The following is a 22,818-nucleotide window of genomic DNA, read 5'->3' as shown; positions in this document are numbered from 1 at the left end:
CCTCCAGTGACGAGGCAAAACTGGACAGTGAAGCGAGCTCCCAATTGCCAGCCCACGACATCCCAGAGCACCAGTCTGGGGCGACACCGACTTTCGTCACAGCTTTCTCCAGACTCTCCACCATCCCAGAGACAGTCACCTCGGTTGGGGACTTTAGTGAAGAGTCTCCTGGAGCACTATCGGGTGCACATCACACACATGCAGCCGTACATCAGGAGGAGGTAAGATCTCCCGATGTGGCGAAGGGTTGGAGCGTGATCCAACCCCAGTGATTAGCTTCTGTCCAGACGGGTTGCAGGCTTCTGGAAATGGCGGTCCCATAGATGCTGGAGGTGCAGACACAGGGCCGGGACCTACATGAGGGGTTGTCCTCAACCATCCAGCACCTGCAGGTGCAGTTGGAGAAGTCCAACCATCTGCAAGGGCAGGAGGCAGTGCCGACCATGCGTGCCACCCAGGACAACACCCCACGGGTGGCATCTACTATGGAGGCCTTGGGGGCGAATGTATCGGCCATGGGTCAGGGTGTCCAAGGCTTGGGACACTCTGTGCGGGCAGTGGCTGAGGCAGGACAGGGCTGCCCTGTCACAGGCAGTTATGTACCAGGGCAACCTGGACATTGCAGCGGCGCTCCAAAGTGTGGCCCAGTCACAATGGGTCATATCAGCGGGCATCGATGGCATTGTCTGGCCGCTGGCTGACCTGAGCCAGTCACAAAGGGACATGGCACAGTCCCAGAGGGAGGTGGTCCAGTCCCTGTGCTCCATGGCCGTGAGCATTGACCCTGGCCGAGACAAAAACGGCCTCCAGGACTGGAAGCGGCACGTGGCTATGGAGCCCCTCACTCCAGCTGCACCCCCGTCCCTAGGACTAACCCAGGGGCCATCTTGAGGGAGGACAAGGCAATGGGGCCCATGACGGGGACCTCCGCAGGGGACATGCCGGAATACCACAGCGCATTGGACTCCCCACCTCCTGTCACTGGCGCATCCGATGGGTGGCACCACGTCACCTAGGACACCTGAGAGAATGCTGGGCCCATCCAGGTCTGGGCGCTGCAGAGGACAGCCGCCAAAGGGGACCCAAGTCACAGAGCATGAATTGTTCAGGCCGCCTCCACGCATGATGCACTGCCTGGGGAACCACCTAGGCATTTTGTTTGGACGCATAAGGTCAGAAAGTTAGACACCAGTTAAACTGGCACAGGTCCAGCACACAGAATTGCTTTAGGAGCTAGGACAAAAACCTGTTGAAACATGTTCACCTGTTCACATTAAATACTGATGGAATAGCCAGCTCGCATGCAGGGATCACCCAGGTGGATGGTGGAAAGTGTTACCATGGGCAGGAGTCAGATATTGTTAAATGATGTGGAGCACCAGAGTTCATCGCAGAGCGGGTCGTCATCACCCTCCATCCCATGGACCAGACCTGCTGTTACAGCCAACCCAGGGCCCACATCCCGTAGTGAGGCAGGTAGGTATCACGGAGGGGTTACAGGTGAGGGGCGGAGGGGTAGGTGCTTGGATGGGGTGGTTGGATTAGAGTAGGGGAGGTTGTGGGGGTGGGGTTCGTGTTTCCGTTGGCAGATCCCTTAGTGTGCAAACCTTGAGGCGATTAGAGCCTCCCATGTGCGCTGGCCGTGATGCACACGTTGTGCAGCCTCCTGTGCTTCCCCGAACCCCTTGCGCTGCCCATCCTGGTCCTGACCCGAATCTTCCTCGTTGGACAAGGCCTGGCGTTCATCCCGCTCCTCTAGCATGTAGCTCCTCTGCACGTTCATGGAGTGGAACCTCTTTCGGTTTGTGAAGACCACCCCCTCATGCACTGGTGCTGGACGGGGGACATGCGTCCTTTCGATCACCCCCGGGGCATCCTGGCGATGGTGGCGAACCCCGCTGCTCGGCATCCTGGTGGGCTCGGTCTACATTGAACCTGATATATTGTGCCGAGCGAGCATACAGGGCCTCCATGACGGCACAGATGATCATGTGCACCGAGGCCTGCGAGATCCCACGAAGGATCCACTTGGCGCTTGGAAGGACCCCGTGACGGAAATGTTCAGGGCGACCGTCACCTTGATGACCACAGGGAGTGGGTGTCCTCCCCCATTTCCAAGCCGTGCCAGGTGCTCCATGATCTGGCAGATATGCTGTACGGTATATCCCTGCTCAGCCAGAGTCTTCAGTGACAAGCCCGGCCTGGGAAGTTCTCAAATGACAGGCGCTGCCTATACACGAGTCCCAATGAGGCGCCCCCTTCCCACCTCCTCCTCTGACTGTTGGGTGCCCTGCTCTCCATCCTCATCAGCTGGCTCCTCTTTCTCTGGGGCAGGCTCCACTGCTGCATGGCCCTCCCAGAGAAGATCCTTCTCGTAAACCTCAGTTCATCTGCCAGGGATGCAGTGGCTAGGAGATGGCAACAATTCTTTGTTGGATTCCAAAAACTATTGATTGCAGGGGGTGAAAGGCAGACACGTTAGCATGGTGCCTACCTCCGCGCCCAACCAGGTCCAACAGGCTACATGGAAGCACCGGCCTGCACTGCAGCCCCTGCCCCCGCATGTCCTCCTCCTTCCCTCCCTCCTCCCCCATCCCCACACCCATCCCCTGCTGTCCCCGATACTCTACCCTCCGCACCCCACTGCTTGTCCCATCAGTGCCCGGCAACGCAGTGGACTCCGGCCCTAGCACCCTTCCCTGCCAGCAGGGGTACAGGTGGCTGGTGCTACCCATGCCAGTGATACACTCTACGGCCCCTATCTGGCACCCTCCTGTAGGGGGTAGCATGCACATTGTCGTTTGGTGGGCCATGTGATACTCCTCCGGCGAGTGATGCCGGCTGTCATGGGGTGGGGAAGGTGTATCCATACGCCGGTGTCACTCTACACAACAACGTGCCACGATGAGCGGTCTGTGAGGTGCGCAGCAAGGTGACTACCTTCCAGGCTGCGGCAATGGCAGTCCGTGCCTGGACATCCCAGTCCCAGGTGTCACACCGATGCCACGGCCAATCCCCTAGTCACCCCCCGCTACTTCCCCCCGGCCCTGGCAGATTCCCCATACCCCTAGCTTGCCATGCCAGTACCAGCAGCCCACGGTAATGTCTGAGGAAACATCACCTAATTCGGCTCTCTCCGTCAGCATTGCCTCCCTCGGCCACTGCTCCTGTTTCCAAATTTTTAAAACCACAATTGAACCTCGCAGTCGGTAATTGGTCCTGGCGGAGGCGGAACATCGTGGGAGCCCCGGAGAATATCGTTACGGGCCCATTTATGATTTGCCAACGGCGTTTACTATATACATGGTGTAGAACTTATTCACACCGCTGTCGCGGCACGGGTGCATGGCATTCCTTTAGACATCCAGCATCGGCCTTGATTTTTGGCTGACAGGCAATTCTCTGCTAAATGCGTTTCCCGATTCAGATGTCAGCCGACAGAGAATCCCGCTCCAGATGTCACATTGGCAAGGAGGGAATTCCAAATGTGCAAATACAGGTAAGGATAGAAAACTATTCCTGGTCAGAAGTTTAATGTCTCTGAAGATGTCCATCCTACAGCCATGCACATAAAATGCAACCTTCGTATATGTTTGCGTCTAATGGAACACCAGCCTTGTAACTTGGATGCAAGACTGCTATTCCTCAGATAAGTAATTAAAGTACAGCTGATTAATTGCAGTGCTCAGGGGGATAGCACTCAAGGTGCAGGAAGATATAGAGTTACTCGGATGTCAGAACGCCGAATAAATTTCTGATGTTTGTAGGAGCTAAGGTCCAAAAGCGGTCTGCCTCTAGCCACACTTAGTGGCGTAGCAAGCTATGAACTTCGCAAGCCGCCAGGATCTAGGCTGTCGATTCCCAGCTTCGGTCACTTGCACCCGATGCAGAGTCTGAATACCGTTCTCCCCCCACGTGCTGTGCTAGGTCCCGAAAGACTTAGGGCGCGATTCTCCGCAAATGCGGCGAGTCGTAAAGGCTGCCGTGAAACTGGACGTGTTTCACGGCAGCCTCCGCGCCCCCTCCCAGGACCCGATTCTCCCCCCCGGGCGGGGCTAGCAGCGCGGCCCCGTGAAGCACGGCATCGTGGGCTTAGCGACCATCGCTAAGTCCGCGCGCAAAGCTTCACGGCGGCTGACGCGCACTATGACGTCAGCCGTGCATGCGCGGATGATGTCACCACGCAGACGCGTCAAACCCGCGCATGTGCGGGCCGTCATGCCCCTCAGCCGCCCCGCGGACTGATCCTGCGGGGCGGCGGAAGAACAATTAGTGCGCGGGTCTCGGACCCACTGCCCGCGATCAGTGCCCACCGATCGCCGGCCCATGCCAATCGGTGCCATGGTTGTCCGGGACGGCACTTTGCGGCTGTTTTCACGAACGGTGAGAGCAGGTGTGATTGCGTTCGTGAAAACGGCCGTAAAGGCCTGAGAACTCGGCCCATCGGCCTGGGGAGAATCGCTGTTCGCCGCAAAGAACGGCGAGCAGCGATTCGTGTCGTGCGGTGGCTGTGGGGGGGGGGGGGGGGGGGGGGGGGTGTGGGGGAGAATAGCGGGAGGGCGGGAAAAATGTCGGGAAGGCCCTCCTGCTATTCTCCGACCCGTCGTGGGCAGCGGAGAATCGCGCCCGTGCTGTTCGGTGAATTGGACATTCTAAATTCTCCCTCTGTGTACCCGAGCAGACGCCAGAATGTGGCGACAAGGGGCTTTTCACAGCAACTTCATTGCAGTGTTAATGTAAGCCTACTTGTGACAATAAAGATTATTATTATAAGGCTCATCATAGAATAATTAATGAATTGGATGCATTGACAACTGGCAACAGAAGATAGTGTGGAAGATTCCTGGGAAAATATCAGTTGTGGCTTTCCACAGGGATCCGTCTCTTGTTGCCAATCAGCTGCTGCTATTCTTTGGAAACAGGTGGAAAATTAAATGGGGGCATTCAGATCAGACCAAGCGGCTGGACTCCGTTAAGCCTCCAATGAAGCTGAGTATGTGGGATTGCCATTCACTCCCACCCGGATTTATAATCAACCCCATGAGCACTGCCAGGGATTGGACCCGGGGGTCCTTACTAGGTAGGGGAGCGGGGAGGGGATGTTCCCAAGGTCCTCCACGAAGTAGGGGGGAGGGGGCTGAAAATGGGGGTGGGGGAAAATCGGGGCAGACTTCCAAAATGCCGTCCCAATCTGCAAGGAACCTTTCCTGCTGGGTTCGCTGGCAGGAAATGGCTCAAGTGCGGTCTCGGCGGAGAGAAACAACCTGAGGCAAAAAGAAACTGACAAAGTGCCTTTGAATAACGGGATATTTCTTGGCGGCTGCAGCGTTACACACACCCAAAACTGGACATAGATTATTTTCCGTTGAAGCATGGCTGAAGCTACAAAACTGATTCTTTAACCTCCCCAAGAGCATGGCTCCCTCCTGGAAGCCTGAGATTTTGGCATTAGGTCTTTGAACAATGGAGAATTTTAGTCTTTGTTGAGTCTGACAACAGACACAGATGGTGCATAAACAGACTGAAATAGGTGAGGTAGCTCATTGCCAAATGATGTTGGTACACTTGGGCTTGGGCTGGGTTGAACGTGATGGAGGAAAGGAAGAGGCAAGATGTCCTCTTCCAAAAAAGGCAACGTAAATATATAAAGTATATAATATAGAGTATAATATGTGAAAGAGGACAGATTGGTGGGGGCATGCAGACAAAATGTACTCATGCCCATGGTAGCTGAGGCTTGGCCGGTTAGGCAGCAGTCCATGTAAATGACAAAGCATGCAAACACGACCGCAGCTAATCCTTTTCTGGGCTACTTTGGATTTTTATTTCAAAATTTCTCCTGCTGGCTTTAAGGTTCCTTCAAACCCTCCCCTGATGGTTTATTCAGTATTAGCACAGGCAAAAAAGACTCCCATCTCCTGGCTCCATACCACATGGTAAGCTATAGTGAATGTGCTGTGAAAAGGCATTGGCTGGAATCTTATGGGTTTAGTCCTTTCTGGAAATGCAGAAGCATCTTTAGATAAGGAGTCAAATTTCCTAATAGGCGTGCTTTGCTAAAGCTCTTCCCTCAACAGTGACATTAGCGCCTGTCTCCAGTTTCCCTGGCCAGTCAAACAAAGGATTTCTAGTTAAAGAGTTACAAAGCCTCACCAGCACTTTGAATTTTGAGGCTGTGGCAACCACAGCGGCACAGGGGGCTGTGGACCCCGAGGAAGACTACCCTTCGGGGCTCTCACTCTTACTTGGAGGTCCTTGTGATGATATGCATAAACAATCATATAAATAGTAATGTATACGACCTCCAACCAGCAGATGGCAGTAGAGAACAACCACATGACTTTGTTCCCTCGTGGAGTCTGGAGGTAGCCGTGATAGTGAATAGTCATGTTTGTAGTATCTCTTGGATAATTTATTAGAGTTAATAGTTTTTTGATATATTTCTTCTAGTTACCTAACCCACACAGTGTTAGTGATTAACTATTTCTCCAACTTTCCAGAAGTGGTACAACTAACGATCTCATCTGCTAGGTGTGAATCAAGCATGCCAGAGACATTTTTGCTCGCCATGGAATACCTCAAATTGTCATGAGTGACAATGGCCCATGTTTTAGCAGTCATGAATGGACAGAGTTCTTTATCTTTATAATCTTTATTGACACAAGTAGGCTTACATTAACACTGCAATGAAGTTACTGTGAAAATCCCCTAGTCGCCACATTCCGGCGCCTGTTCGGGTACACAGAGGGAGAATTCAGAATGTTCAAATTGCCGAACAGCACATCTTTCGGGATTTGTGGGAGGAAACCGGAGCACCCGGAAGAAACCCACACAGACACGGGGAGAATCGAATCAAGGACCCTGGAGCTGTAAAGCAACAGTGCTAACCACTGTGTTACCCTGCTGCACACAGTTCACAAAAAACTATGATTTCCAACATATTACTTCTAGTCCTCTGTATCCACATCAATGGGAAGGCTCACAATGTGAAGCAGCTACTCAGAAAAGCTATGGACAATGGGGAAGATCCATATCTCGTGTTACTTAACTATGGAGCAGCACCATTGATTAATGGACTAGCACCGTCACAGTGTTGATGAATTGACAGCTCAGAACAATCTTGCAATAAATTCCAAAGGAACAAAAGAATCAAGAACTTGAGAGGAAACTCACATTTCAAAAAAGGAGGCAGAAGACGTACTATGATAAATCCACAAGAAGGCTACAACCATTACTAAAAGATGACACAGTCAGGGTGGAAAATTCTGATGGAAACGGATGGTTGAAGTGTGCTAAGGTAATACAACACTCAGGTCCTCAGTCATATATCATCAACACCGATGACGGGACAGTTCTAAAGGGAAACAGGAGAGCTTTGCTGAAGGTTCAGCAACCCTTTGTTATAGATGCGCAGGATGATATTGAAGGCAATCTATGGACAGCTGAACAAATAATACCTCAGCATACAGATACAGAGCAAGCTGAAAATGTACAGAACCAAGAAACACAGCAAGAATCATTCTCAAGGACAAATGAAAATCAAGCAAACTCACAGGTTCAACCAATGCTTAGAAGGTCGACAATACATAGAAGAAAGCTGGAAAGATTGAATTTGTGATGGACTGTAAACATGTAAATAATCAAAAGCATTATGCATATCTTGTGCATTGTATAGTAAACTGAAATAATGTATGTAAATATTATACATTTCTAAAGGAAAGGGGATGTGATGATGAGCATAAGCATCATGTAAATAATAACGTATAGGATCTCCAACCAGCAGATGGCAGTAGACACCAACCACATGACTTTGTTACCTCGAGGAGTCTGGAGATAGTTGTGATAGTGGAAGTCATATGTGTAGTCGCTGTTGGATAATTTATTATACTTAATAGTTTTTTGATATATTTCTCATAGTTATCTAACCCTCACATTTATTTAATAATAAACATTTAACTAGTCAAGAACTAGACTTTCTCTTGTGCATGATTCCTCCCGGCCAAGCGCCAGAACGTAACAGTCCTGCTGTGGGAATTATGGGCTGCAGTGAGGTAAGTTCTCTCAAGGATGCAAGGAAGAGGACAACCTCTCCAAACTGGCAGATGTGGTGGAAGATCATTCCAATCTGGAAACAGCGCAACGAGGATTCAGGACTTCAGGAAGGCATAACTGTTGAGTGGCAAAACACTTCCGGGTGCCAATCTCCATACTCTGGTGGCACAACCCAATTTGTTTTTAACACCAAAAAAAATTATTACACATGAAAAATTTGACTACAAAACTCCTTCATGCCCACTTGTCTTCACAAATGTACAGGATAACACACATTACAAAATATGGCCACTATTCTCCGGAAAGATTTCCAAGTGATGTAGCTAGCGGGAATTGCCATGGGCTTCCCGGCACTCGGCCTGCGAGGCCGGCAATGCTATTCAATGTAAATCTGTCCACTTAGCGAGGCCCCACGGGCTTCTCATCACAAATGAAGGCTCGCCAGCCGATTCTCCTGCACCGCGCCCACCAGACACCCACCAACAAGGCTGAGCAGCACTTAAGCTACATTTGCTCAGCCAACCCCAGCCAACTCGCAATAATGGCGCTGAGGAGACCAGCCCCAAGATTTGGGGACGCTGACCTAGGGAGGCCCCTAGACGCCGTGATGCTCAAGAGGGATGTCATATCCCCCCCAAGTGCACAGGAGGGTACACCATGGGACAGCCAGTGCCGGGAGAGGGCCCAGACTGGCGGTGGTGTGCCGGACCTAAGAATTCTCACAATCTTCGAAGAGCGTACCCTGGCGGTGACTAGAGTGTCCAAGGACAAAGCGGTCACCTATGTGGAGGCTGGCGAAAACCGCAGAGATGAGGAAGCACCGGGCTTTACCCAGGGAACCTATCAAACGTGAGTTGTTATCACCTCACTGACTGACCCATCCCTCCCACTGGCCACATGTCCATTCTCCCACAGGACTTCCAGCCGACGGCGCCAGCCCATCCTGGGTGGCCCCTTCTCCTGACTCTGAGGAGACCACCTCGGAGGAAAGCTCCGAGGATGCCACCGTAATAGTGGCAGCATAGCTGTCATCCCCGCCTTTCATCAGTGCTGATACACACACTTCTGTGAGAAATGTTTGCAGTCAAGCTTCAGAGGTGCCACGTGATGAACTCCACACTGCTGCTGATGTACATCAAGTGGAGGCAGGAACCCCTGTACCGTGTGCTGACTGAGAGACGTGGCCTCATCAGAGGGGTGAAACTCGGGGCAGCTGATGGCCTCTGTGCACCCCCCTCACCTCTCGGTCGATGCCCATAGGGCCCTGGGGTTCACCATGGGATGGAGGAGTTCCTAACCTTCCTAACCTAAAACGTGGACTCACCTAAAAAGAGAAGCAGCCGCTTCATTCCTTCTCCAAGCTCAACGTAAACTCCCTAAGCGCAATACAGTTTGAACTGAAACCAAAAGAAATCTCATATGCAAACACCTTTGTTTAATATTAATCTAAATAGAGTTTTACCCTTTCTTGCACACAAACACAATTAAATCCACTTAAATCTATACCCTATTTCTAATATCCAACAATACAAACATTGATTACTTTAAACTATCTCTGCTTCCTGACACTGGCTTGTCCACTGTGCACGGTGGCACAGTGCTTAGCACTGCTGCCTCACAGCACTAGGAATCCGTGGTCAATTCCACCCTTGGGTCACTGTCTATGTGGAGTTTGGACATTCTCACCATGTCTGTGTGGGTTTCCTCCGGGTGCTCCGGTTTCCTCCCAAATCCAAAAATGTGCAGATTAGGTGGATTGGCCATGATCAATGCGTAGGGTTACGGGGATAGGGTGGGGGAGTGAACCTAGGTGGAGTGGTCTTTCGGAGGGTTGTGATGGGCCGAATGGCCTCCTTCTGCACAGTAGGGATTCTATATTCTCTGTACAACACACCTGAGGTCAACACACCTTGCAGCTCCACTCATTCTTCTCCCTCGGCACCTCACATCACCACCCTCAGCCAACTGCCCTTGCGCTCCTGCCTCTTCTTGACCCTTCACAAATGGTGTCCTTGACTCCTCTCTCCACAAGCCATTATGAGTACTCATATCTCTGAGCTTTCTCTCCTTTTTGGAGAACTTGACAAGAGGCAGAGTCCTGGCGGTGTGTGTGTGGTGGTGGTGGTGGTGGGGGGGGGGGGGGGGGGGGCTGTTGTAGCAGCAGTCCTGCAATGATGTGGAACTTGTTGGCAACAGGCAATATATGCCCAGCTGCTCCATTGGGAAGAGGGTCTTATTCCAGGAGGCTGCACTGACCTGCCTTGAGAGTTTGAACCTCTTGAGGCACTGAACAAAGAACAAAGAACATTACAACACAGGAACAAGCCCTTTGGTCCTCCCAGCCTGCGCCGATCCAGATCCTTTATCTAAACTTGTTGCCTATTTTCCAAGGATCTATGTCTCTCTGTTCCCCGCCCGTTCATATATCTGTCCAGATGCATCTTAAATGATGCTACCATGCCCACCTCTACCACCTCCGCTGGCAAAGCGTTCCAGGCATCCACCACCCTCTGCGTAAATTACTTTCCACGCACATCTCCCTTAAACTTTCCCCCTCTCACCTTGAAATCGTGACCCCTTGTAATTGACACCCCCACTCTATGAAAAAGCTTGTTGCTATCCACCTTGTCCATACCTCTCATAATTTTGTAAACCTCAATCAGGTCCCCCCTCAACCTCCTTCTTTCCAACGAAAACAATCCTAATCTACTCAACCTTTCTTCCTAGCTAGCAACCTCCATACCAGGCAATATCCTGGTGAACCTCCTCTGCATCCTCTCTAAAGCATCCACATCCTTCTGGTAATGTGGCGACCAGAACTGCACGCAGTATTCCAAATGTGGCCTAACCAAAGTTACACAACTGTAACATGACCTGCCGACTCTTGTACTCAATACCTCGTCCGATGAAGGCAAGCATGCTGTATGCCTTCTTGACCACTCTATCGACCTGCGTTGCCACCTTCAGGGTACAATGGACCTGAACTCCCAGATCTCTCTGGACATCAATTTTCCCCAGGACTCTTCCATTGACCATATAGTCTGCTCTTGAGTTAGATCATCCAAAATGCATCACCTCGCATTTGCCTAGATTGAACTCCATCTGCCATTTCTCTGCCCAACTCTCCAATCTATCTATATTTTGTTGCATTCTCTGACAGTCCTCCTCGCTATCTGCAACTTTCTCATCAGACCACTTATATGTTCATCCAGATCATTTATATATATCACAAACAACAGTGGTCCAAGCATGAATCCCTGTGGAACACCACTAGTCATCTTTCTCCATTTTGAGACACTCCCTCCACCACTACTCTCTGTCTCCTGTTGCCCAGCCAGTTCTTTATCCATCTAGCTAGTACACCCTGAACCCCATACGACTTCACTTTTTCCATCAACCTGCCATGGGAAACTTTATCAAATGCTTTACTGGAGTCCATGTATATGACATCTACAGTCTTTCCCTCATCAATTAACTTTGTCACTTCCTCAAAGAATTCTGCACAAAACCATGCTGCTTATCACTGATAAGTCTATTTTCTTCCAAATGTGAATAGATCCTATCCCTCAGTATCTTCTTAAACAAAGGGACAACATTAGCAATTCTCCAATCCTCCGGGACCTCACCTGTGCTCAAGGATGCTGCAAAGATATCTGTTAAGGCCCCAGCTATTTCGTCCCTCGCTTCCCTCAGTAACCTGGGATAGATCCCATCCGGTCCTGGGGATTTGTCCACCTTAATGCCTTTTAGAATATTCAAAACCTCCCCCTTCCTTATGCTGACATGACCTAGAGTATTTAAACATCCATCCCTAGCCTCAATATCCGTCATGTCCCTCTCCTTGGTGAATACCAATGCAAAGTATTCATTAAGAATCTCACTAATTTCCTCTGATTCCACGCATAAATTCCCTCTTTTGTCCTTGAGTGGGCCAATCCTTTCTCTAGTTACCCTCTTGCTCCTTATATATGAATAAAAGGCTTAGGGATTTTCCTTAACCCTGTTAGCCAAAGATATTTCATGACCCCTTTTAGCCCTCTTTATTGCGCGTTTGAGATTTGTCCTACTTTCCCGATATTCCTCCAAAGCTTCATCAGTTTTGAGTCACCTCAATCTTATGTATGCTTCCTTTTTCATCTTAGCTAGTCTCACAATTTCACCCGTCATCCATGGTTCCCTAATCTTGCCATTTCTATCTCTCAGTTTCACAGGAACATGTTTGTCCTGCACTCTAATCAACCTTTCCTTAAAAGACTCCCACATTTCAAATGTGGATTTAACCTTAAACAGCTGCTCCCAATCCACATTCCCGAGCTCCTGCCGAATTTTGTTTTAGTTGGCCTTTCCCCAATTTAACACTCTTCCTTTAGGACCACTCTCGTCTTTGTCCATGAGTATTCTAAAACTTACGGAAATGTGATCGCTATTCCCAAAGTAATCACCGACTGAAACTTCAACCACCTGGCCGGGATCATTCCCCAATACCAGGTCCAGTATGGCCCCTTCCCGAGTTGGACTATTTACATTCTGCTCTAAAAAACTCTCCTTGATGCTCCTTACAAATTCTGCTCCATCTACGCCTCGAACACTACATGAGTCCCATTCAATGTTGGGGAAGTTAAAATCTCCCATCACAACCACGCTATTGCTCCTACATTGTTCTATAATCTGTCTACATATTTGTACCTCTACTTCACGCTCGCTTTTGGGAGGCCTATAGTAAAGTCCCAACAATGTTACTGCACCCTTCCTATTTCTTAGCTCTATCCATATTGCCTCAGTGCTCGAATCCTCCATCGTACCCTCCTTAATCACAGCTGTGATATCATCTCTGACCAGTAATGCAACTCCTCCACCCCTTTTACCTCCCTCTCTATCCCTCCTAAAGCATCTATACCCTGGGATATTTAGTTGCCAGTCTTGCCCATCCCTCAACCAAGTCTCAGTAATACCAATAACATCATATTCCCAGGTACTAATCCAAGTCCTAAATTCATCTGCCTTACCTGCTACACTTCTCGCATTAAAACAAATGCACCTCAGACCACCTGTTCCTTTGCAATCATCATCTCTTCCCTGTCTACTCTTCCCCTTAGTCACATTGAGTTTATTATCTAGTACCTTACTGGCTTTAGTTGCTGCCTTTTTACTGACCTCAAAATTCCTAATCTGGTTCCCATCCCCCTGCCTCATTAGTTTAAAACCTCCCCAACAGTGTTCGCAAAAGCACCCCTAGGACATTGGTTCCAGTCCTGCCCAAGTGAAGACCATCCGATTTGTAATGGTCCCACCACCCCAGAACCGGTTCCAATGTCCCATAAATCTGAACCCCTCCCTCCTGCGCTATCTGTCAAGCCACATATTCATTCTGACTATTCTTAAATTTCTACTCTGACTGTCTCGTGGCACTGGTAGCAATCCTGAGATTACTACCTTTGAGGTCCTCAAGATATGGTGCTCAGATATGTTCGAGAGAGTTGACTTTTACTTGTACAGCTTTTGTTGAGGGGCCTTGCCTCCTAATGAATGCCAGTATCCCCCCTTTCTGTCCTGTGAATGAAGCTGAGAAGGTAATTGGTCCTGCTTTGGTGTTGCTCCTGCTACTGGATCTATGGATGGTGATGTGGATTTTGCTCCTGACCTTCAGCAGAGGTGAAAAACTGTTCCCATGCCATGGTGAAGGCTGGCAGAAGGGTGGTACAGCTGGAATTAGTCAAATACCTTTTAAGAAGTTGGCTACCACCTGAAGTAGTGACAAAAGTGCTTTGAATAGCAGCCTCTAATCTAGTCATAATAAAAGCAGAGCATGTTGGGAAAACACAGCCAGTCTGGCAGCATTTGTGAGGAGAGGAAGGTAGTTAAGTTTTGAGTCCATATGACTTCTTCAGAGCTGAAGAGAGGTCGAGATGTGATCGGTTTTATGCTGTTGAGAGAGGGTGAAGCAGGTGGAGCAAAATAGGTCAGGGATAGGTTGGAGTTCAAGAGAGGTTAAATGACGAAGAGGACATGGACACAAGACAAAGGGAGTGGCAATGACAGTTAAAAACTGAGGTAAGTGTTAATAGTGGCATAAAGTTCAGAGAGCAGAATATGCTAATCAGAACAAGGACCTGTGCTTTCTGAAATCCAAACACGAGAACAAGTTCCAGACTGGCCTTTGCAGGGGAGAAGGGGAGGGAAGGATTGGATAGATTCTAAATGGAGGGCAGAATTCATGGTCAGAAGTTGTTTAACTCAGTGTTAAGCCCAGAAGGCTGTAAAGTATTGAAAATTGGAAGATGAGATGAGAACACGGTCATTCTATTGATTCTGGTGGAATTCTGATTTTCTTCTTAACTATTTAGAACTGACTTATATCTGTGGTCAAAAAATGAGTCTGAAGGGCTTTGTGGTTTAGAGATAAACATACCCGCAGGGTAGCTCCAAGATGGTCGATTTTGTGGCCACAGTTTTGATGAATAGTATTGGAGGAATTGTAGCAAGACTTTTCCAAGAGTATGATTCAGCTATAAGCATGCCTGGCGGAAGGCTTGAAAAGTCCTTTATGTTATCTGGAAATAATGATAAAAACAAAAATGTCAATGTTCATTTATCTAAATCATCCATACATATTTATATGCATTACTTTTTTGTGATATTATCCTTCTTATAAACCACAGGGATGAGTCCATAATTTTGTGCTACTATAACAGGAGGTTTGGTGTGTGAGGCAGCACGGTAGCACAGTGGATAGCACTGTTGCTTCACAGCACCAGGTTCGATTCCTGGCTTGGGTCACTGTCTGTGCTGAGTCTGCTCGTTCTCCCCGTGTCTGCGCAGTTTTCCTCCGGGTGCTTCGGTTTCCTCCCACAACTCCCGAAAGATGTGCTGTGAGGTAATTTGGACATTCTGGATTCTTCTCCTGTGTACCTGAAGTGGTGCCCGAATGTGGTGACTAGGGGTTTTCACAGTAACATCATTGCCTACTTGTGACAATAAAGATTATTATTCGGGCCTCTGGCTGCTGTGAGCAGAGCTTCCAAGTGGGAGTGCAGAATCATTCCTGCAGATTGTAAGTGAAAAATAGACAAGCAAATTTCAAAGTAGTATTTGCAAAGCCCAGCACAAAATGAAAGATTCTTCAAGCAATTACTTCAAGTCATCCTACAATTTAACACCACAGAAGGAAGCCATTTGGCCCAATGTGTCTGTGCCAGCTCTTTGAAAGAGCAACCTAATTGGTACGAGCTGCTCTTTCCTTGGAACCCCTTGAAGATATTTCCTTTACAAGTACATATACAATTCCCTTGTGGATAAATTGTAAAACTTCTCCATCTCATGGTTAGTTATTCTAGGCTGAGCTACTGTCACAGGTTGTGAAAACGAAGTTAGTAAAAGTAGTTTCCAGACCTCTGGAGAGTTTGGGAGGGATTACAGACAAGAAACTTTGTCATAGGGTGGGATTCTCCGGTCTTCGACGCCAAAATCGTGTTCGGCGATCGGCTGGAGAATACCCGATTCTGACCAAATTGCGGCCGGCGCCGCTTTCGCGATGCTCTGCCCCCTCCAAAGCAGCATACTGGTAGAGTACACCATGTCACATATGGATGGCCTCAGGTCTTTGCCTGAGGCCTGACCCTCCAATGCTCCGCTCTCGACCAGCCGAATTTCCGATGGCGTGGGATACTGGTGTAAAACGCCATTGTTCCCACGCCGACGTGGGGACATAGCCCCAGAATCGGAGAATTAGCCCATAGTATTTCTCAAGAAGATCAGGGCTTGCTGCATTGTGATTCTCACTTCTCAGAGTGGTGCCAATAGAGGTTGGGAAGACCACCTTTTCTGGCCAGGAAATGTAGTTGGAATTAAGGGCCCAATTCATGGTTGGATGGATGTAGTTTCTCATATATCATGCCTCTTCCAGCACAATAGCTGCAAAGAAATCTAGGCCACTATTGCCAAAGGATTTAGTACAAGTCAGTGCACAGGGATTAGGTGAGCAGATGAAAAAAAGAGATGAGGAGGAATTTATTTCCCTCCGAGGGTTGTTAATCTTTTAAACTCTCCACCCCAGAGAGCAGTGCCAGCTGGGTCATTGAATATAGACAAGGCTGAGTTACACAGACATTTGGGGCGCGATTCTCCTGAAAAATGTCTCGGTATGGTAGCGAGCGGGAATTGCAGCGAGATTTCCGGCACTTGGCTCAGGGAGGACAGCAACGCTATTCAAACCTAAAGAGGTCTCACAGGTTTCTCGCTGCAAATGAAGGCTCGCCAGCTGATTCGCCAGGACTGCGCTCGCCGGCCCCCCGCTAACAAGGTCGAGCAACACTTAAGCTCAACCAACCCCAGCCAGCTCGCAACAATGGCACTGAGGAGACCAGCCCCAATATCTGGGCAGGCTGCTCAACGCTGTGGAGGCCAGGAGGGTCCTGTTCCCCTGAGGGTCCTGGAGCGGAAGCCATAGGGCAGCAGTTGCTCGCTGGGATGGGTTGGCAGCAGCTGTGAGCTCAGGGAGAGTAACCAGAATACTGGTCTCCAGTGCTGGAAAAAAGTCAACGACCTACATGGGGCAGCACAAGTGAGCAGACACTGACGCCGCCCACCCCCACTCAAGGGAGGATCAACCACCACCCCCCCCCCCCATTCCCCAGGCAACCCCCAAACCTCCCTCCACCCCCTCCTCCTTCAAACCCCCACCCCAACCCTCCCTCCACATCTCCACTCACACTGTGAACCATGTGTGTGCCTAACAATGCCCTCTCTGTGTCTCCTCAGGAAAAGCTCTCTTCTAATTGTCGGGAAAGGGTCCAGACTGGCGGAGAGGTGCAGACTTAAGAATCCTCACAACCTTCGACGAATGTGTGCCCTGGAGGTGACTGGGGTGGACGGGGACAGAACAGTCACCCACACGGAGGCTGGCAGACGCCGCGGAGGTGAGGTTCCACTAGGCTCCACCCGGGGGACCTATCAAATGTGAGTTGTTATTGCCTTGCTGACTGATCCATCCCTCCCACTGACCACATGTCCATTCTCCCACAAATCCTCCAGTCGACGGCGCTGTCCCATCCTGGGCGGCCCCCCTACTGCCTCCCACGAGACCACCTCAGAGGAGAGCTCCGATGATGCAACCGTTATAGTTGTGGCACAGCTGTCATCCCGACCCTCCACCAGTGCAGATACACACACCTCGGTGTTAAATGTTCGTGGACAGGCTTCGGGGGCAACATCTGGTGAGCACCACACTGCTGATGATGCACATCTACTGGAGGCATGAACTCCCAGGCGAGACAGTAGTCGGAGGTCTGCTGGATCCCAGTCTGATGTTGGGCCTGTGACACAGAGGTATCCTGAGCTGAGGGAGACAATTGGGAGGAGCTGGGAATTCAATGGGAGATGTCCGGGTCACTCCTGCAGATCCATAGCCACTTGGAGGAGTCCCAGAAGCTACAGATGCAGGAGATGTCACTAGCAATGCGTGGCACCAAGGCCAACACTGCTAGGGTGGCGACCGCAGTGTAGAACCTTGTGCACGACCGGCACCATTAACGAGGGTGTACAAGGCGTCGCACAGTCGGTGACGGCCGTGGCTGAGGATCCCAGGAGAATGTCTGACTGGGTGACTGGATGTCACCCAGTACCAGTCTGACCTTGATGAGGTTCTGCAGGACATATCTATCTATCATGCAGACATGGCCAAGGTGCTGCAGAGCATGTCCCAGTCTCAGGTGGCCATTGCCGAAACGCTGTAGAGCACACCAAGAAGGCCTATGGTGTGTTGGCCTTTATTGGTAGAGGGATTGAGTTCCTGAGCCATGAGGTCATGTTGCAGCTGTACAAAACTCTGGTACGGCCGCATTTGGAGTATTGCGTACAGTTCTGGTCGCCTCATTATAGGAAGGACGTGGAAGCTTTGGAACGGGTGCAGAGGAGATTTACCAGGATGTTGCCTGGTATGGAGGGAAAATCTTATGAGGAAAGGCTGATGGACTTGAGGTTGTTTTCGTTAGAGAGAAGAAGGTTAAGAGGTAACTTAATAGAGGCATACAAAATGATCAGAGGGTTAGATAGGGTGGACAGTGAGAGCCTTCTCCCGCGGATGGAGGTGGCTAGCACGAGGGGACATAGCCATAAATTGAGGGGTAATAGATATAGGACAGAGGTCAGAGGCAGGTTTTTTACGCAAAGAGTGGTGAGGCCGTGGAATGCCCTACCTGCAACAGTAGTGAACTCGCCAACATTGAGGGCATTTAAAAGTTTATTGGATAAGCATATGGATGATAATGGCATAGTGTAGGTTAGATGGCCTTTAGTTTTTGACTTCCCATGTCAGTGCAACATCGTGGGCCGAAGGGCCTGTACTGCGCTGTATCGTTCTATGTTCTATGTCCCAGTCGTTGAGGAGCGTTGCCGAGGGTGTCGACACGATGTTGCTGACTATGGGGAACCACCAGGGCTGGCAGAGCCAGATGATGGTGGGGCAGCCGGGGCTCGAACCAAGGTAAACCCCAGTGCCCTATGGGCACTAACTGGGAGGAGGGGGTGTGGGCGCCAGCCCGGACTGGTCCAATGAAGTGGCGATGGTGGCCACCAACTCCCTCAAGTTCCACCGCTCTGGTTAGGCCGCATCTCGCAGCCAGCACACTGACGGGCGGCACGGCTGTGCATGTGCCACCGACAAGTGAGCCCGGGCTTTCCGGCCCCAGAGCCTCCAGAGGATGCCCGACAGGGGCACTGAAGGCCACGGGACGAGGTAAGTAGCTGGCTGCCCCCAAATGTGCATCCCGGGGAAACAACGAGACGTATTTGTAGAGCTAGGAAGGCGAAGAACATTGAGGATCACTGAGGGTACCGGGGGAGACGGGTGGGGTGGGAGGGGGGTAGGTAGGGGGTGCCCAGGGGGAGTGGGGGTTGGGAGGGTGGGGGGGGGGCGGGTGGGTGATGGGGCGGCACCATAGGGAGAGTGGGGACTTGTATAAAACATTAAACACCCTTGTGCACAACCAGTATGATTCCTCTGTCACTTTCTTCCGCAATGCGGGCTGACCTCTGAACCCTTGACCCATCTCTCCAGGCATTCGCCCCCCTCCTCGGGCACAGTGCGGGCAGGTGATGGGTGTGAGTGAGCACTCAGCAGGCAGGCAGGGGTCAGATTATGGCATTAATTGAGGAGCACTGGCTTTCAGCTCTACGTGGGTTATCATCACTCCCCTGCCCTCAACAGTGAGCCACTGACGGTGCCAACGCAGTCCCAGCACCTGAGAATGGTGCAACACATACCCTGGGAGGGTGGGAAATGGGAGGGGGGGGGGGGGTTAACGGACTTGGCCACGTCCTATGTGAAGTGGGCGAGTAGGAGGGCCTCTCTGGCCCTCCGGACATGCCGGACTCTTATCACTACCGTTTGTCCTTCAGCATCCGGCTGGGCCTCAGGTTCCTCCCTGGCTTCGTCCTCCAAGCCCTGCTAGTCCAGCGCTGCCTCATCATCCTCATCCTCCTCTACGGAGGTGGCCACATATTCCTCATCACCAACCTCCACCACGTCACCCCACTGCTCTGCGAGGTTGTGGAGGGCACAGCAGCCCTCCACAAATTGGGCGACCCTCCGGGGGGTGTACTGGAGAGTGTTATGTTACTTGGGAATAATATTTGTTACTCATTTGTTTCTGCCGAGTTGAACTTAACTTAGTTGATGAATACTCACGTTGTCTAGTTGATAACAAATAATTTATTAAGTAACTAATCAATTTAATTGTGAGTTATTTTCTTTAATACTTATACAAGGGTTAGAATAAGATAAGGTAGATTTAGATTAACAATGAAATATATACTTTATGCTCTGAGCTTTCTATACATCTGTCCTCTAGCTACAACACACCCAAAGAGAGCAGGAAAACAGATTGTGGCTGTTTATATACCACTAGTTAGTGCTGCCCTCTTGTGATCATCTGTCTCTGCTTTGGTCACTGGCCTCCGTACTGGCGCCATTAGCTAGGTCCTTAGTGGATACCCCTTGCCCCCCAAGAGCCAGCCGCCGATTTTGGGGTGCTCCTCAAAGAGAGTGGGATGAACCAATGCCCTGCCCATGCACACCCGGCAGAGCGGGCCTCCCTCACTGGACCCCAGCCCCTGTCCCCCGGACACCCTCTCATAAAGTCACCTGGACTGGCCGCTGGTCCGTTCCCCATGGCACTCGCCCACCCTCTGGCTGTGGACGTGTCGCCGGAACTGTGTTCCATCCCTTGGGTGTTCAGATGTTGGCTTCTGCGTGTGTGGTGCAGCCTCCCGCAGTGTTCAAGCACAGTGTCCATGCATCAAGGTCTGATTGGGATTCCAGAAGATGTCTCTCACATGCTACATGACCCGCCTACCCACGGGAATCCACTTGGGTTGTGTGAAGTGCTCACTTAACCACGATTGCCAATTCCCTATTGGCGATAGCCTTCAGCCGCATGGTCAGAGGTCTCGCCAGTCGGTGGGGTTATGGGTGGTCATTGGGGCAAACGGGTAGGGGCAAGGTTTGCCTCCGGAACGGGTACACACAATCCAGGGGTTGGCATAGTGGTGCTGTGAGTGGTTGCCTCCCCCACCGCCCCCAGCGCCTCCCCCCAACTTCCCAGGTGGCCCCTGCCCTCAGCCGAGGATCCCCCATGCCCCCGCCGAGCACATAGGCAGCTAGCCCAGAACACCCTGGGATCTTTGCCTGTGAGCAAAGGTGGTTACTCACCTCCTCGGTTCCTCACAGAAGCCCTTCCGCTAGGTTCACGTTTTTCAAAAAGGAGTATTAATCGATGCCAATGTGACCACCTGCTGGGGCGGCCGCTGAATGACGGGAGGCCATTAGATATGGGGTGGCTCCCGTTAATTATATGGAAATGGGGCTCAAGGGGTGATAATTGGTTTCTCCCCTCGCTACGATGAGATCCCAATTTATCTGCGGGAGCGGGCCGGTTGCATCGCAAACTGTTTGGCGCCAGGTGCAGTTCTCAATTTTTGCCTCTCCCACTATTCACCGGCCTCAAAGAACAAAGAAACGTACAGCACAGGAACAGGCCCTTCGGCCCTCCAAGCCCGTGCTGATCATGCTGCCCGTCTAAACTAAAATCTTCTACACTTCCTGGATCCGTATCCCTCATTTGGCTTGAGCGAGAGTGTAATGAGTCCGGAGGATCGCGCCCTCACTCTGTGAAGCTGTCAAGGGGCGGGATTCTCCGTTGGCCGATGCCGAAATCGAAAACGGTGATTAGGCGGTGAATAGCTCCCAACGACAAAATTGCGGCAGGCACCGGTTTGACGCCGAATCGCAATGCTCCGCTCCCTCCAAAATGGAGTCATTGCACTGTGCGTGGTTGCAACCACATTTGCATCTCATTATCAGGCCCATCCATGATGCACAATGCTATTGGACAGCGAATATGGAGGTGAGGCATTGGTGGGGGGAGGGTGAAAGATGGAGGAGGAGTGCTGTAAGGGCTCAGGTTTGAGGGCCTTGGTGACAGCCCCATTGCCGTTAGCTCCGAGGAAGTATATGGTTGTGGAATAAGATTTGGAATCAGCTGAGGAGGCACTTTAAACTGGACCAGATGTCAGTGTTGACGCAACTGTATGGGAACCACAGGTTTAAGCCGGGGGGCAGGGGAATGGGTGGGTTTATAGGCGGTGGAGGGAGTAGGGGTTGGAGTGAGTCAGGGATATGTTTTTGGAGAGGAGGTTCGTTGGGTTACACGATGTACGGGAGAGGCTTGCGTTAACGAGGGGATATGAATTTAGGTACTGGCAGATGCAGGGCTTTGCGCGAAAGGAGATGCTGACGTTCCACCAACTACTGGAGTACACGCTGCTGGAGATAGGATGGGGGTTCTGGTGTGAAACGATGCGGCAAATGAACTCAACTTCCTCCTGTGCTAGAATTAGCTTGATTCAGTTTAAAGTGGTGCAGAAGTTACACATGACTCGGGCTCGGATGAGTGAGTTCTTCCCGGGGTAAGGGATGGGTGAGAGAAGTGTGGATGGGGCCGGTGAATGATGTTCACATGTTGTAATGAACTCCAATTGGCTTTATTGGTTGGCCAATTGGAGTATGAGCTCCCTCAATGATAGCTCATTGAGGGGGCCCATATAATCACCTGTGTAGGTTTTGTGAGCCAGTCTTAAGTTAACTGGACTGTTAGCAGCACTGTTTGTAACTGCTCCTGTAATATCGTTATTGCAAATAAATATTGGTGTGGTGACGGAACTCCTGCCTCCCGTGGATTACTACAGTGGTGACGAGGTAAACTAAGAATTTTGCGGAGACCAGCTGCCGCACTCGGAGGGTAAGTCTTGCCATTTTAAAAATGCCGTTTTTTGGAAGGTTAGAGGCATTCGACCCAGCTATTGAGGACTGGTCCCAGTATGTGGAGAGAATGTGTTACTTCTTCCGGGCAAATGATATACTGACGGACGAAAGGAGACGGCTTATCCTGCTGTCGGCGTGTGGACCCTCAGCTTTCGCCATTATACGTAGTCTGACTTATTCCGATGCGCTGGACACGAAAACTTTCCAAGAAGTAACGGAATTGGTGAAAGAGCACTACGACCCAAAACCACCCCTCATTTTGCGTAGGTACAGATTCAACACAGCGAAGCGGGAAGACAGGGAGTCCGTCGCGAATTTCTTGACCTGCCTGAGAAGGCTGTCGGAAAAATGTGAGTTCGGCCAGACGTTAAATGAAATGCTTCAGGACCGGTTAGTGTGTGGTATAAACGACCTCACAACACAAAAACGCCTCTTGGCGGAAACGGAGT

The 22,818-nt window shown here is 50.6% G+C and overlaps 1 protein-coding gene across 2 annotated transcripts in view; it reads right to left on the bottom strand.

Annotated features, from left to right (window-relative positions):
• Positions 1-22,818, bottom strand: part of adgb (androglobin) — a 564,769-nt gene that overhangs the window by 171,023 nt on the left and 370,928 nt on the right. For both annotated transcript variants that reach the window (XM_038805127.1, XM_038805138.1), the window contains exon 21: positions 14,462-14,603. In XM_038805127.1, coding sequence (XP_038661055.1) covers positions 14,462-14,603 — 142 coding nt within the window. The remainder of the gene's footprint in view (positions 1-14,461; positions 14,604-22,818) is intronic.

Source organism: Scyliorhinus canicula, chromosome 1 (assembly GCF_902713615.1).
Source record: "Scyliorhinus canicula chromosome 1, sScyCan1.1, whole genome shotgun sequence".
Lineage (NCBI taxonomy): Eukaryota > Metazoa > Chordata > Chondrichthyes > Carcharhiniformes > Scyliorhinidae > Scyliorhinus > Scyliorhinus canicula.
This window is presented reverse-complemented; position numbering and strand designations above follow the sequence as displayed.